Below are 15062 nucleotides of genomic sequence, written 5' to 3'. Positions count from 1 at the left end.
CAGAAGCAGGCAAAGTAGGGACTACTGCATGGGACAGAGGGTAAAATGGTGTTTAGCTGATGCTGCTCCTCCTCCCAGCTCCAGAGCTGTGCAAGGAAGACCTCCTTCATTGTGGGGAGAGTAGCATTCAGGTGGTGACTCCTTCTCAGATGATCTTGGGAAAAAACTGCTGGGAGGAACCAACCAGCCAATGAGAGCAGCTGCAGAGGCAGACAAAGCAGGACTTGGTCCATTCAGAGATTTTCCTACAATTTTTCCTGGACTTTCCCTCAGCTGTTTCCTCCCAAGTTCTCCCTCGTGTTCTCTTCACCTTAGCTTCCAAACTGGCCCAATTTACCCTCTTCTTCCCTGTCCTGCTAGAGACCTGTCCATCCCAACTCCCCCAAATAGTAAAGATCTAAGAACTACAGTATGAGAAACTAGGCAATGTTAAGCTATTGAGATGTTCGCTCTTCTAGCTGCAGAGTGTCCCAGACCAGCAATTCATAAGTGGCACAACTACACCTCTGCTGGCAAACCAATTTCAAAACTGTGTAAGAGCTCCAGCCACGTAGAACGCAGTTTCTCAACTTAGTGGTGCAGGCCAGCATAAATGTACAACCCCTGTGTGTTCAAGTCTCTGCAATTTCCAGGTGCATATTTGAATTCTGAGGGGTTTTATTTTGAGAGATTGCACAAAGCCTCCTTTTGGAATGACATTTCCAGTGCAGGCATGGATTTTGCTGCTCTTTATGGTCCCACTTGCTCTTGGCAGAGTAATCTGCCATTTTGCATCCGCCAAAAAAGAAGTGCTGGCAATTAATTGGGCCCTTTTGTGTAAAATAGTCTGATGCAATAACAAGCTGACTCTCCGCTGGTGTAAACTGGCATAGATCCATTACCTTCAACTGAGCTACAACCAATTACACCATTGATAATCTGGCGACCATGGCCAAACAAAAAACAAGGCCATTAATGAAAATTTTGCAGATTACAGAACTGCAAGTCTTATCCTCTCTCAGGAACTGCCACAAGTTTTTACAAAGATGTTGCAAGATTTAATAAGTGTTTGTCAGGTGCTTTGAGATTTTCAAATGGGAAGCATTAAGGATGCACAAGTTATTATTCATCTGTGTTTACCTTATCTCTAAAGAGAGCTGCGGCTTTGCTGTTGTATTTCTCCTGCATTGACCAGCAGGGATCATAATCCTCCTGAGACTCCAGAAATTCTCGAAATTTGCCATTACCACCAGTCTTCATCTTCTCCAACTCAATGTCCTTCCACTTGTCCATAGTGACAGAGCGCACAAAGCTGGAAATCAGAATTAGAGAGGAAACACCTCACTTTTTATTTATTACTATAATCCCTATATTATAATATAACATAAAACAAAATTAAAACATCTCATTGGCAGCTATACCAAAAATTAAGCCTTTAGAAATTCCACTGCTAGCGGTTGCACTTTTACTGAGATTTCCTCCCTGCCGGGCAGGAAGCAAAGCACTATAGCAAAAAAGCCTGTTGAAAAAAAAATTGAACAGTGAGTTCCACTTAAAAAAGAGAAACCGTCTGCGCAAATGAAACAAAATGTAGGTATCCCAACCCAAATTCTGAATTGCCTATCAAAATCACTTAACAGAAAATATTTTCCAGACATTTTCCAAACTGTTTGCTACTCTTTAGTACCACTCATCCCTCAGGAGTGCACTTAGAATGAACTTCAGGTACTCAACAAGTTGCCTGTCTTCTATCTAAAATAACCACATCCAAGGGCATTTATGACAGATTAGTGTCCCTCAGCTTTGCTTTGGGCCATAAATTATTGCTGCTGCTCATTATTCCACATGAAAAACAAATAGGCCCCTATAATTAATGCTTAAATATTCCATCAAAGAAAAGGTAAAGGAGATCTCTTCTTCATCAAGGCCCTACAAAACTTTGCTCCATCTACATCTCTATGCTCATTTCCTCCTATCCTCTCTTGGTCCTTACCCTCCTCACATCTCCTTTAGTCTCTGTGCTTCATTCCTTCTTTCATGTAGCAGTTGGAATAATTTCCACTTCTTATTCACTGAACACTCTCGACTCCCTACTCACCTTCAAATCATCCTTCAAAAAACACTTCTAAGTGTCCCCCTGGGATTAGTGTTCGCATTCCTGAATTCTCCTTGCCCTCCTTTATCTGAATAATTGTTCTGTATTCTGCCTCTCTGTGTTAGATTTAGACCCAGGACCATACACATGCATGTGTGTTGGAAGGGGGAGAGGTTGTTTGTTCATTGGCTCATTTTAGAAGAATATGCAGCACTTTGTGTACTCGACAGGAACCTCTATAAACAACATACATTCTATGTTCTGTAATGCACTGGGTACATTTATAGCACTACATACATGCTTTATAGTAGTATTACGATTGTCTTAGTTCAATTTTAAAAATACCTGGTACCACTAGAGATCTTTAGCCTACAAGAATAGACAGATTTAAAATAGGATACAACATGAACAACTGATAGGACTAAAGATCTCCTATCTCTCTCTATAACATTACATTTGGTTCATGGCCAGGTAACATACTGAGGTAACCTAACTTAATCATGTGTGTACTTACACTACTAACTCATTTTTGGTTTCTAGATTCCACAGTGGATTAGCAATACGTCATAGTCTGATTTGCAAAATTCTAGATTTGCTGTTCTGCTGAAGCATGGCAAACTTGAATCTCCATAGCTATATCCAAAAAAATACGCCTTGCAATGACTTCCATTTTTTTCCCCTGAAGAGAAAATTGTAAATCATCTGGTCTATGTTTGTTCCCAAGACTGACCTGAGGTGAACTCCCAAGCCTCTGTGTTTTCCTGAGCATTCCAGACAGATCCAGATTCCATAAGTCACGCTCACCCATTGGGGGTTAAATGCACCACACTCAAAACAGACCTAGAAGAGAAAAAATATTGTCCATAACTCTCAGTCATCATTTGCTCCGGGTAAAACTTTCAAAGTACAGACACAGAAAATCATAAAAAAGCTACTTGCAGCAAATAAATTCAGATTTAGGAGTCATTAGTGTTTAAAGACTTCTTCCTTGTGTACATAAGTTCCATTACGTAGTCATTTAGAAAGAGCCTTGAGGGTTTAATGTTTTAGAGGCAGAACCATTCATGTTAACTGACTCAGACTATAGAAATACAAGCTAAACTGATGTTTCTATCTCTAGAAAGACTGAATTAAACACTCTACCCTCAGGGCACCATATAAATATATTATGAAATAACTGTTTCACATGTCCATAAAGAACAAAACATACACAATCAAAATTTATGCTTTTTTAAGATTGTTTTGAGCGGGAGAAAACAGTCCAACAGGTAAAGAATAACTTAGGTGGAATTAGTTCTATGTTATGGAGAAAGGGTTAGGAACATCAATTCAGTCCTGTGATCTGACCATCTGACAGCCAGTCACAAACATAATTGCAACTAGCATGGTTCTAGCACCAATCCAGGCAGGCAGTTTTTTTAAAAAATAAACACACTTGTGTACTGGGCAGCTTCTGTTATTCTATAGCAGGGATTCTAAATATAGTCTGTCATCATGTCATGTGGGGGCAACTGATTAAGAGTTTCAAATATCATTACAAATCCCTAGGGTGTATAGGAGGACTTCATAGGCAGATTACCATAAATATGGAGCACAGTGACAAGATTATTTTGTTTGGATAATTAGAGTATAAACATAAAACACTTTAAATAGAAAGTTGCTATTCTTAAAATATACAACAATGTCCAAAAACAAAATTCTGAGGGTTTGGCTGACAAACCATCAGTGGTTTACTGAATCACTAGAACCGCTCAAAGGAATTATGCCCAATACTTGACAATTTATCAATCTTATTGTAATACAGTTTAATGAAAGTATATACATATCCACATCTGTACCATAAAATTTATTGGCTATGCTAATACCATTAATAAAATATCTCCAGAGAACAAATTCAATTGTCTGAAATGGGCTGAAAAGTATTTGTTGCTGCTTAATTAAATGCTTCAAACAATATATATAAATATAGAGAGACTTTCTTACATTGTTCTCATCTTGCACTCTGATTTCTTTAAGAACTTTCCTTGTTCTTGGACTTGCCATGTTTCTATAATGGAGGAAAAACAATTTTAAAGACTTTAAAACAACATATTAAGTGCTGATCAAATACTCAACACTTGTACAAGATGCAAAGACTATCCCTGCAGCAAAGAGTTTACAACTTAACATTTTTGAAGAGGCACAGTCAATTGTGTATTTGTTCCTTGTTACAAGAAACACTTATGATTAATATAACAGATTAAAGGAAAACTATGTATTTTTCAGTTTACTGTGTGCATTTGGCACTTTGCATAGTCAGTTACAATTGCTATTTAATGTATCAATGGGATATCCCTAATGAAGAGCTGCAGGGGGCTCAGGTGCCTGCTCTTCCATAGCTCTACAAGAACATGGCTAACAGCAGCAGATCCAAAACTTGAAGAGGTACACAGTAATAGGCAGGCAGACACATAAAAATGTAGTGGGAGGCAGTAGAGGCAACTCAAAACACTTTTGATGATGTTGCTCTCAAACCCACCCACTCCCCCTGCTTAAAGACCCTTATAAACCCTAATCCGTTTCCCAGCAAAGGAGCAGAAACGTTAAAAAATGTAAATTTAAAAATTCGGTACATGCTATTTAAATGGTGCTCTATAAGAAACTTGCTTTTTATGAAAAAATAATTTTGAAAAAGGTTGACAGTTTCCCTTTAAAAGTTAGATTTTTAAGAAATACATCTTGACTATTGTAAGTTTTTATGTGAAATATATTTTAAGCTCCGATCAGGTCTGCAATACTGTACTATAGACTTGACAATTTGCAAGTGGCATGAAAAGGAACAGCTGCTAAAGTGCATGAAGCGAAGTTACACTACAGATTTTATGATATACATTCAGCAAGGAACTTGGATTTATATGTAGTACATTTATCTGAAGCACTGACAGACATTAAACACATTCTCATAAGTGAGACTGCAACATACATAAAATTTAGTTGCTTAGGACGTAGGGTGAAATATAACATTACAATTTAGATAAGAGAATTATTCAAAGCTTAGAATAAATAGGGCTGTAGGGTATTTATTTTGCTTATTTTAAACACTACCACCTCTTTTTTCCTTGTCCTTCACACCCCAACCTTTTCCCTACCAAAAAAGTCATTTGAACATTCAAAATTCACTAAGGCTTGGTCTACACTACCCCCCCTAATTCGAACTAAGGTACGCAACTTCAGCTACGTGAATAACGTAGCTGAAGTTCGAAGTACCTTATTTCGAATTAGTTCAAACTTACCTTGGTCCACACTCGGCAGGCAGGCTCCCCCGTCGACTCCGCGGTACTCCTCTCGGCGAGCTGGAGTACCGCAGTCGACGGCGAGCACTTCCGGGTTCGACTTATCGCGTCCAGACTAGACGCGATAAGTCGAACCCAGAAGTTCGATTTCCAGCCGTCGAACTTGCCGGTAAGTGTAGCCAAGGCCTAAGAAATAGACACAGAAATACCAGGCTGACCTAGGAGCAATGCAGAGCACTACATTCAGAATACAAGAGGGACTAGGAAAAAAGCAGAAAAGAATGGGTCAATGTCTGAACCTATTAAAAAAAAAAAAAAAATCAAAGACTTCTTTTCAAATTTGAAGGTCTTTGAAAAGGAAAGGGGATTGCTTCAGCCATCTCTGACACTTCCATATTACTGTTTTTGAGAAGTGTGGTTTAGTGGACTACACACAGGCCTGAGGCAGCTCTAATTAAATTTTTTACTCTCACTCAGCGTGTGCCTTTAAGCAAATAGCTAAATCCTTTTCTCTTCTTCTGTAAAATGAGAAGAATACAATTTACTCAATTCACCAACTTACTGAGGAAGTTAATATTCACAACATAGTCATTGACATTTTAAAGTGTTAAGTGCTAAGTGCCATTCCAAAACACAGACATGTCCACAATTGGAGAAAGTCACACCAATTTCCAACCTTTACATTGTGTTTTCCCCCTGTAAAAAAAAAAAAAAAAAAAAAAATCCCTTAAATCTTTAATTTGTGTCCTCACTGCCATTCAGGTTTACAGTAAACACTAACCTGGACCACCGTTCCTGTGAATTATAGCACTAATATGCAGTGGTACAGCGAAGCTGTACAAGGCTAAGGGCTGGTATCCAAATACCAGCTATTTCAGTGTAATTCATGAAAAAATAAATACAAAATTGCAGCTACACATTATCGTTGTTGAAAGAAGAGGTTATTTATATCTTGGCAGGATTTCAATCTATATTAGGCATTCCTTTTAACTCATGGCCATTGAAAATAATACAGTAAAGGATGTAACGTTTGTATAGCGGTGTTTATTTTCATGCCATTTGGAGGACAATCTTCTGTTTTTAAACTTACACTCATCTAGCATTTGTTCTTTTTTTAATCATTAATCAGATCATCATCAGTTATTCTTTACTGAGCCAAGAAAGATTACCAACTCTACAGGTTTTTCTGTTTAAAAATATAAGAGTGTTATTAGGTTACATTGTAATTAATGCTTGATGAAGCATAATATTTCAGCTGCCCTGACTCAAACTTAAATTTATTGGATTTTTATTGTTGTTTTTGGTTCATTAATCAGGACAGAAACAGCTTTTGTGTCTTGTATAATGAAAAAAGAATAACTAATCTTTTTTCTGATTAACTGTACTATTTCTTCAATGGGATTCTGAAACTAAAGCATCCCTTATGTACCTTGCTCACATCCATTGAAGAAGGAAATATACTGATATATATTTATGATCATAATCTAGTCAGAAACTGCAGCAAATAAGCTTCTATGGATCTGATGTACAGGGCTTCATTTTCTCTTTTGTCATTAGCGGGAAAGGGGGGGGGGGAATCTCCCTCCTTCCATATACACACACTCCCTGTCTAGTTTGAAGAAGAGATTAAAATGTTTTAGGTGTTTTATTTCTGAATTTAAGATATTACTCTAATTAACAGTGGTAATTTGTTGGTAGATAATGAGGGTGGGGAATATATTTAGTTACATAATTTTCTTCTATTCTCTTTCAACTCTCCCTCCACTTTTAAAGGGTTGTTTTTTTAAATTTGCAGAATGGTGCATAGGTATGTGATGTAGTCTCTCTCTGGTGTTATTTGCCTGCCCTCCTTTGAATGTCCCATATCATTACTTCTCCCTCATCTAGAAATCTAGAGCAGGTTTTCATTCAGAATAGTGGGAAAAGAAATGGGGGCTGTCTGCTCCAATCAGAAAACCTTCTAGCCTTATTGGCCAGAGATCTAAACAGATGCCCCACTCCGGAAGTTAGGCTCCTCCTCTGGCCAAGATGCACTGTGGTTCTGGTGGAGGAGGAAGAGTCTGAAGCAAGTCTTTTGGCCTAGACTTGCACTGGTTAAGGAGGGAGAGATCTGACTGCCTTGCTCAACACACTTTGCTTCTGCTCTCCTCTCCCTACCGCCCCCACCAATGGAGCTCATCAGCACTGCTTGATGTGGGAGGTTGAAAAACCAAAGTCAGTCTGCAAAGCTGCTCTCCCCCTCCCCACAATGCTCCACCCAGCTGGCAAAATGCAGAGGACCCAAGTGCAGAAGGAACTTAAGTTCCTGATTCAGATGACTTAGCTATAGAGTGGGATTCCATTACTCAAGAGAAAGCATTGCAGGGGTAGTTGTAAAGTTGTGACTCCCATAATCATAGCAACTTTACAGTGCTACGGAAGTCATGAAATTTCATAGCACCTCTGTGAAGTAGACAAGAATACCCATTGTACAGACAGGGAAAGGGAGGCAGAGAGAGGTTAAGTGAATTACTCAGGGCTAACAAGAGACGTATTGAACCAGGATTAGAATTCAGAAGTCCCTGGCTCCCAGTTTTATGCTCAGACTATGTCTCTCTCCAGTATTCTTTACTAGAAGTCCTCTAAATCCCTAGTCATCTAGTCCCCCAATGTTTATTTTCTATGTGAATGTGATTCAATTATGGGTTCATCTGTTCCAAGCATCACATAGTCATTAAAGTCAACCTAGAAATACAGTATAACCCTGTTTATCCAACCCTCCATTATCCAACTCTTTGTACGGACAACCAGAGCACAGAGGTCCAGACGGGGGCAATATCTCCTGTGGCTGCTAGATGGCGTTGTATCATTGCACTTTCCCATTCTCCGGTTTATCCGGATTTTTGATGATCTTATCTGGCCCCGGGTCCCTATTAGATTAGATAAACGGGCTTCTGATGTAGTCTAGGAGTTAAGCCACAACCACAGTAATACTCTAAGAATTCACAGTTTTACACACACATTTACAGATATTAGTCATCTTCCGAAATTCAGTTGAGGAACTGGCAAGAACAATTGGAATTTGTAATTTTGTTTGGAAGTTGTGCTCCTTGAACCTGCATTGTGGACACGGAACACTTTAAATTACAGTATAACTGAATTACTGAACCTCTGTGCAGTCACCTAATCACTACTGCCTCTATTCTTCAGTACACTAAACAATGTTTTCCTGATTTTCTACAAATTATAAATACAGAAAAGGCAAAAAACAAATTATAAAGAAAAGTAACATTTATCTTGTGATAATAAGTTTTCTTTGAGGAATGTAACTCTAAAGTATTCCCTCCAATATTATGGAGGAAAAGATTAAATATTGAATGGAAAAGAGAGTTTACCATAAATACATAAGTCAGACAAACACACATACATACAAATTAACTATGAAATTTTAGACTAAATGTGCCAGCTAACATTCTACAGCAAGCAAGTTTTCAATGGATCAGTATATTAAGTACCCTGGAATGTTTTGTTTCCTGGTCTTGAATATTCAAGTCATCTGCTTCCACACTGGAGAGTAAAAATGTACTCTGTGCATTTCCTACAGCAATGATTGATTCCACAAACCAGGACGTCACCCATGCTGACTGCCTTAGCACTGAAGAATCATGCTTATTGTCTTATTTACCCAAACCATCTAGTAATCATCCTTTTGTTTTCCTAAAAGCAAATAAATGAAGCGGTAGTAGCAGTACCTTATTTAAAAGTACAATTATAATGTTCAGTGTTTAAAACAGCTACAGTAGGACTTTGAAACTCTGACAGGGTGGACTAATCACAGGGTTGAAACTCAGAAACTATATATAAAAAGCAAACCATGTGATGGGATAGGTTCCAGATATCTTAGTTTACAGACTTCATTGGGATTAAAGATCTCTTCGGTAAAATGGTGGTATCAGTCTGCGGGGCATAACTTTTTAAAATGGTTTAATTGTTGGACAAACATTCTCAAGCCATTTTTTCAAGTTAGATGCTTTTCCACACTGACCAGCACAACCATTTTACCTGAAACTAAGCTCAAAGTGAGAAGGCGGAAGAGATTCTGAATCCACATCCCAGTGAAGCCTGTAAACCGAGATTCTCAGATCCAGGCTCATTTCTTGAAGACTGTTTCAGAACATGGCCAGATTCCTAATGAGGATGGAGGCTTCTCCTCGCTAGAAGATTTATGGGGGGGAATGGGGGAGAGAGAGACAGAAGAGCGGTGCTCTTAAAAACAGATACAGTGGACAGTCATTTGAAGCAGTTTTCCTTTCTGCCTTTAAAGCACAAGCCATCAATACCACTGGGGAAAAGGCTGCACTCTACCCAGAGTGTGGCTGATCTGGGGCCCGCTCTGCACGGATGGATGGATGGAAGGGGGCTACCATCTGCAAGGCTTGTCCCGGCCAAGGGACACGACCCAGCAGCAGTAACACTGGCTGGCAAGGCGCTGTCACAGCCGCAGCTAGAGACACCCAGGGGCAGGACCTCAAGCCCGGGGCTTGCCTCTGGCTCCCCGCGTCCCCGGACCAGGGGGGTCCGGGGGGGGGGGTTTGCAACGAGCTTCCCGCAGAACCCTCCCGGACGGGGGGAAGGGGGTTGAGGCCAGGGCCGAGAGGGGCGGGCTACGGGGGTCGGGGGGGGCCGAGGCCAGGAACGGGGGGGGGGCGGCTACGGGGGTCAGGGGGGGCCTGAGGCCAGGGCAGGAGGAGGGAGATAGGCCAGGGCCGGGAGGGGGCGGCTACGGGGGGGGGGGCTGAGGCCAGGGCCGAGGGGGGCCGGGAGTAAGAGGAGGGAGGTAGGCCAGGGACGGGGGGGCGGCTACGGGGGTCGGGGGGGGGGGGCGAGACCAGGGCCGAGGGGGACCGGGGGTAGGAGGAGGAAGGTAGGCCGGCCAGGGCCGGGAGGGGGGGGCCGGGATCGGGTTGAAAGCGGGCCCGGGCCAAGGAGCCCCGAGGGCGGGGAGAGGTGGGATGGGCGGCCGGGGCGAAGGGGAGTCTGAGGGGAGGCCGGGGACGCCGGGCGGGGCTGGAGCTCGGCCGCCCCTCCCGGGGCCGGCGGTCCCTGCACCCGGGGCCGGCTCTGTACCTCCTGCGGCAGCGGGCAGCCCCGGCTTCGGCTTTCGCTCTCCCCGGCTCCTCAGCGCGCAGCCGCCGCCGGCCCCGGCTACGTTGCAGCTTTGCAAAGCATGCTGGGTAAGGGGTAAGGTTAACCCCCTCGGGCCCGGCCGGCGAGAGGTGGGGGTGGGGATGGGGATGGGGATGGGGATGGGAGGGGGCGGGCCCCAGAGGGAGGCAGGCGGGAGGGAGAGGGGGAGACACGCCCAGACAGGGACCCAGACAAAGGAGGGAGAAAGACCCAGACAGACATTGCTGGCCGGACAGACAGACAGAGAGGATCCGAGCGGGACTCACACAAACACACACAGATGCCCAAAGAGACCCCCCGGGAGGGACAGGGAGACACAGGGACCGACCTCACTGGGGTAGTGTCCAGGCTAATGGGCCCCGTTCTGGCACTCGGTCTGAAGTCGGTGGGACTCCTCCCCGCCTGACTAGGAGAACTCACCGGAGACAGGATTGCAGGATCAGGCCCCTGGGGGGGAATTGGGTCCAGTAGCGAATAGTCTGAATTGACACCATGTATTTTACTTGAGCTGTGAAGGTGATTTCCATAAATGGCTACCCCAAAATCCTCTCGAGAGGTGATGACCTAGCTGATGATATGATCAAAGCAGCTGGCATTGATTTGTAAGGGTGATTTGTGATACATTGATTTGTGTTGAGAGCACATTTACACAATCTCTAATTTCTTTTTAATCGGTGACTTTAGTCCCTTCAGAGCAGTCCTTTAACATTTACGTTTGAAACCCACAGAGACAATATGCTGATCATTTTCAGGGCAATGCCTGTTCCAGCCTTGGTACTTACTTAATAAGCGGTCTATTGTCCTGCCATGGTTCTATGGGAGATTAACAAGAATAACTCTCATGACTATTAATGGTGGCTACATGCATAACCCCTCCCTGACATCAGTGAGAAGATAATGGACCCTGAATATGTGTACATTGGAGGTGTGCAATGAAACATAAAGTAAATTCCACCTGTACTATTTGCTCTTCCAGTGAAGGACAAAGTGGCCTCTTCTAATAAGTGCCATTATTTTCTGGTAACGTGAACTAATGTGAAATGAGGTTCCCATTATATACACACTAAATGAGAATCTAATTAGAGTATTCATCATACTATTTCTGTAATTGGTATAGGGCCCAGTGATTGGTATCAGCATTGATTCTGCAGTGTGTCCGACAGGGCTTGTGTTGCATATTCAATACTTTATGCTTGCAGCCTCGAGGGAGCACTGTTGTGCAACATTTTTCATATGTCATGAATGATGCAGAACTGCAATATTAACACCGTCTCTATTCTTGGTTAATTTACCAAACATGAACATTCACGCACTGTCTGGGCTGCAGACTCTTCCAGTGGCAGCCCCTGGCTGGCTGGATCAAAATTGCCACTAATAACCTGGATCATGTTAATGCATTCCCTGCTGTTTCACAAAGATACGATTTATGAATTGCATGAAACAATAAATAGCTCTGGATGCGTACATTTGCACTATGGTAGCAATATTGCAACCCTTCCTAGTATGAGAGAAGTCTTCACTACCAAGATAAATCAGAAGTAGGAATAAGTACTTGTGGAAGTGAGAGTTACAGGATCAGGCCCATTCATTCAGTGGGAATGAGACAAAGCCAGCAAAGTCTCTCTTACACAGCATACAAATGAATCAATGCAATTCCCTAGCAAGTCTTAATTGCACTGTTCCTGGAATCTGGGACAGGTACATAACCCCATTGCCATCTCTGAAATGGAGACAGATATCTGCAGTGTGGTAGTACAAAAACATTTAAAATATTAACTCGTAGGATTCAGAAAACATGTCCTAAATTATATCTTTCCCCTTTCCTTAGTTGACTGGCTACTAGTTGGACTACCAATATGAAACACTGTTAGCCATAGAATTTTATCATTATGCCTAATTTCAAATACAGTAAAATGTGAGGACAAGGAACAAACTGTAAGATAGAAGGAGATAGAAGGAAAATGTACTGCTTTGGAAGATTTTTCATACTAGTTTTGATAGGTCTTTTCTCTCTTTAATTTCCCTTGGCATTCAAGTTCTGCATTGTCATTCATTATAACTTATGTAGCAATAATAATAAAATCATAATAACAAAACTTGGCACATTTTTAGCTCCCTGTAGTCTTCAATAGCCTCCAAGTGCTACTGGTAGGAAATGTGATGAGACCTGGAGCTCTTAGCTCTTCTCTGCACCCTATGATTTCCTAATAGGATTTCTTAGAAATAAAACTTTAGTTCCTTTCCTACCCCATGAGCGGCAACTAACTGATCGTTTACACCAGCCTGGCCTTCTTCTGGGAAGAAGGCACCGTTTTCCCTCAGAAAGCATTACACAGTGACTTGTCACAAAATAAATACAATAATTACAGTGGTTTTGTCTGTGTTTTGAACAGCACTGAGTTTGTTATTGGCACTTAATGGTCTAGCTAATGATAGTAAGCACTTTTGGCCCTGATCCTGCAAAGACTTAATAACATGGTTAACTTTATATACTTCAGTGATCCCAATTATTTCACAGGGATTACTCGTGTGTAAGTCTTTGCAGGACTGGGACCTTAGGCTTTTAATGTTAATTACATTACATGAGAGAAAATAACAGAGGTAAAATATGTTAAATGTTATCTTCCATATGAAGAAGCCTCAGTAGATCTATTAATTATTATTACATTATTTAATGTTTGCACAGACTTTTGTATAGTAAGATAATTAAATTACAAAGCATGTTGTTACTGAAGTTACAGTAGAAATCTCACTTGCCTTTAACGGAATAACTGCTTCTCTCTGATTGTACAATATAGCTTGCCTTGCCACTCCCTCTAGTCTCAAATACTTGCTTAGAGATGCTGCCAGGTTGTTGAAAATCACTACCTAAGGTTTCAGAGTAGCAGCCGTGTTAGTATCCACACTTGCAAAATATGGAGCCATAATTATCGACTAGAACAGCCTACCAGTGATAACAACGGCAGAAGCTGTAGTGTAGACAAGGCTCTGGCATTTAAAACACATGAACCCTATCTACATTTCAAATTCCACATTGCTACCACCAGTGGGGAATTACATGTCCTGTTTTACCTACTGTATACAGGGGCTAGGAGAATAATCAATCTCTTCTTGAACACCTGTTTGAATAGTTTCAGGAAATTCATTGATGACTCAGGCTCACTATCCTGGCTAGTCATATTCCGGTCTCCATTCACAACACAAGCCAGGCCTGTTATCTTTTAATGCTTGTGTTTATCCTACTGTTTCAAGTTATTAGGACATCCAGACCATTATCTTTCTCCAGTGACACCTTCTGACAGGCTCAGCAGAAATTTTAGGAGGGATTAGCACTTGGACAGTCCCATTGGTCTGAAAGTTAGGCCAGGCATATTTTCCCATTTCAGACATGAGTTAGGTGTGAAAGTTCTCAGCTTTAGGCAAGATAGATTCACACTTCTAATATTACAAACTTAGAAATCACATGTTCACATAAATCAAGTATGAGCTTTTATGTAACAGGTAGCTATTATTACACACAGTTGGAGTCTTCTGATAATTTTGTCTAGAATAGCCAGTAAGTGCATAAGCGATGATATCATCAACCAGAGCTGCTAAGAGCTTTTATTATCCATTTCATAGCAATAAAGCACCCTGGGAAAGTCGTGAGACTCTTGCACTTCTTGAAGGTTTAAAGTCACTCAACCAAGACACATCACAATTTATGTCAATGCCAGTCAAAGTGATCAGAATGGCCAAGGGCTGATCCTACTCCGCCTTAAAGACACTGAACGCATTGCAAAACCAAGTCCTAAATGGGTTATGGAGACTAGCAGTGGTTGCTCCAGCTGGGTTGAACCTGGCTGGTGGGGGATGGAGAGGGAAGCTTGCACTGCTGCTGCCTATAGTGAACCTGCTTTCTGGATATTTAGAGTTCAGTGTCCAGTGCTTGTCCATTTGGCACATTTCAGGAGCCGTCAATCACTCAAAAAATAAATGCCTGTCAAAAAATACACTGCTCCTTCAGTCTGGCGCCTAGGACACCACCTCATGCTTCTTAATTTACCATACTATGCAGTGGCTGTCAAGGCTTGTTGCTTAATTTTAGAGAGTATTCAAAAGGAAAATATTAGTATAAGACACTCCAGAAAATTGTGTGTCTTTTTTTGTGTGTTTGCACAGTGCAGTTTGTAATTGTACATTTCCTGGACCGCTATGCGCATGAGCCATGAGATACGTACTCCTCATTCTACACATAATTGCATACACTGTTTTACTCACTTCTTTAGATGCCCCTTCAATAAACATTGTAAAGGAAATTTTCCTTGATCTTTTCTCCACCATGTCACACACGTTTTGTTGAAATGGAACAGAAAAATCCATGACATTTTGCAGGTAGAAAAAAATAAAACAAAAAGGGGAATCTCCCACCAAAAAAGAGTGGCCCTAGAGGACTGCTCAGAATTAGAGAACTCTCTCATACTTTTGGCCCGAGATGTTTTCACATCATTTGAGAAATGCAACTGTTCCATGAAACCCTGGAACAGTCATTTAGTATCAATACTCCATGG

General features: G+C 41.6%; 1 protein-coding gene across 28 annotated transcripts in view; it reads right to left on the bottom strand.

Annotated features, from left to right (window-relative positions):
• ARFGAP1 (ADP ribosylation factor GTPase activating protein 1) overlaps positions 1-11011 on the bottom strand; it is a 32114-nt gene extending 21103 nt beyond the window's left edge. For 7 of the 28 annotated variants that reach the window (XM_024099560.3, XM_065566166.1, XM_065566159.1 and 4 more), the window contains exons 1-5: positions 10453-10587; positions 8841-9042; positions 4058-4121; positions 2805-2914; positions 1120-1291 (exon numbers count right to left, since the gene is read on the bottom strand). In XM_024099560.3, the coding sequence (XP_023955328.1) occupies positions 1120-1291; positions 2805-2914; positions 4058-4117 (342 nt within the window). In that variant the 5' untranslated portion in view covers positions 4118-4121; positions 8841-9042; positions 10453-10587. Of the gene's footprint in view, positions 1-1119; positions 1292-2804; positions 2915-4057; positions 4122-5908; positions 6043-8840; positions 9043-9387; positions 9535-10452; positions 10603-10932 lie in introns of those variants that run through there. The other 21 variants (XM_065566165.1, XM_065566158.1, XM_065566169.1 and 18 more) reach the window with 12 other exon arrangements.
• Between the last annotated feature and the right edge of the window lie 4051 nt (positions 11012-15062).

This window comes from Chrysemys picta, chromosome 13, assembly GCF_011386835.1.
Source record: "Chrysemys picta bellii isolate R12L10 chromosome 13, ASM1138683v2, whole genome shotgun sequence".
NCBI classification, from domain to species: Eukaryota; Metazoa; Chordata; order Testudines; family Emydidae; genus Chrysemys; species Chrysemys picta.
Note: the sequence above shows the minus strand (reverse complement) of the source record. Positions and strands in the feature narration are given on the sequence as shown.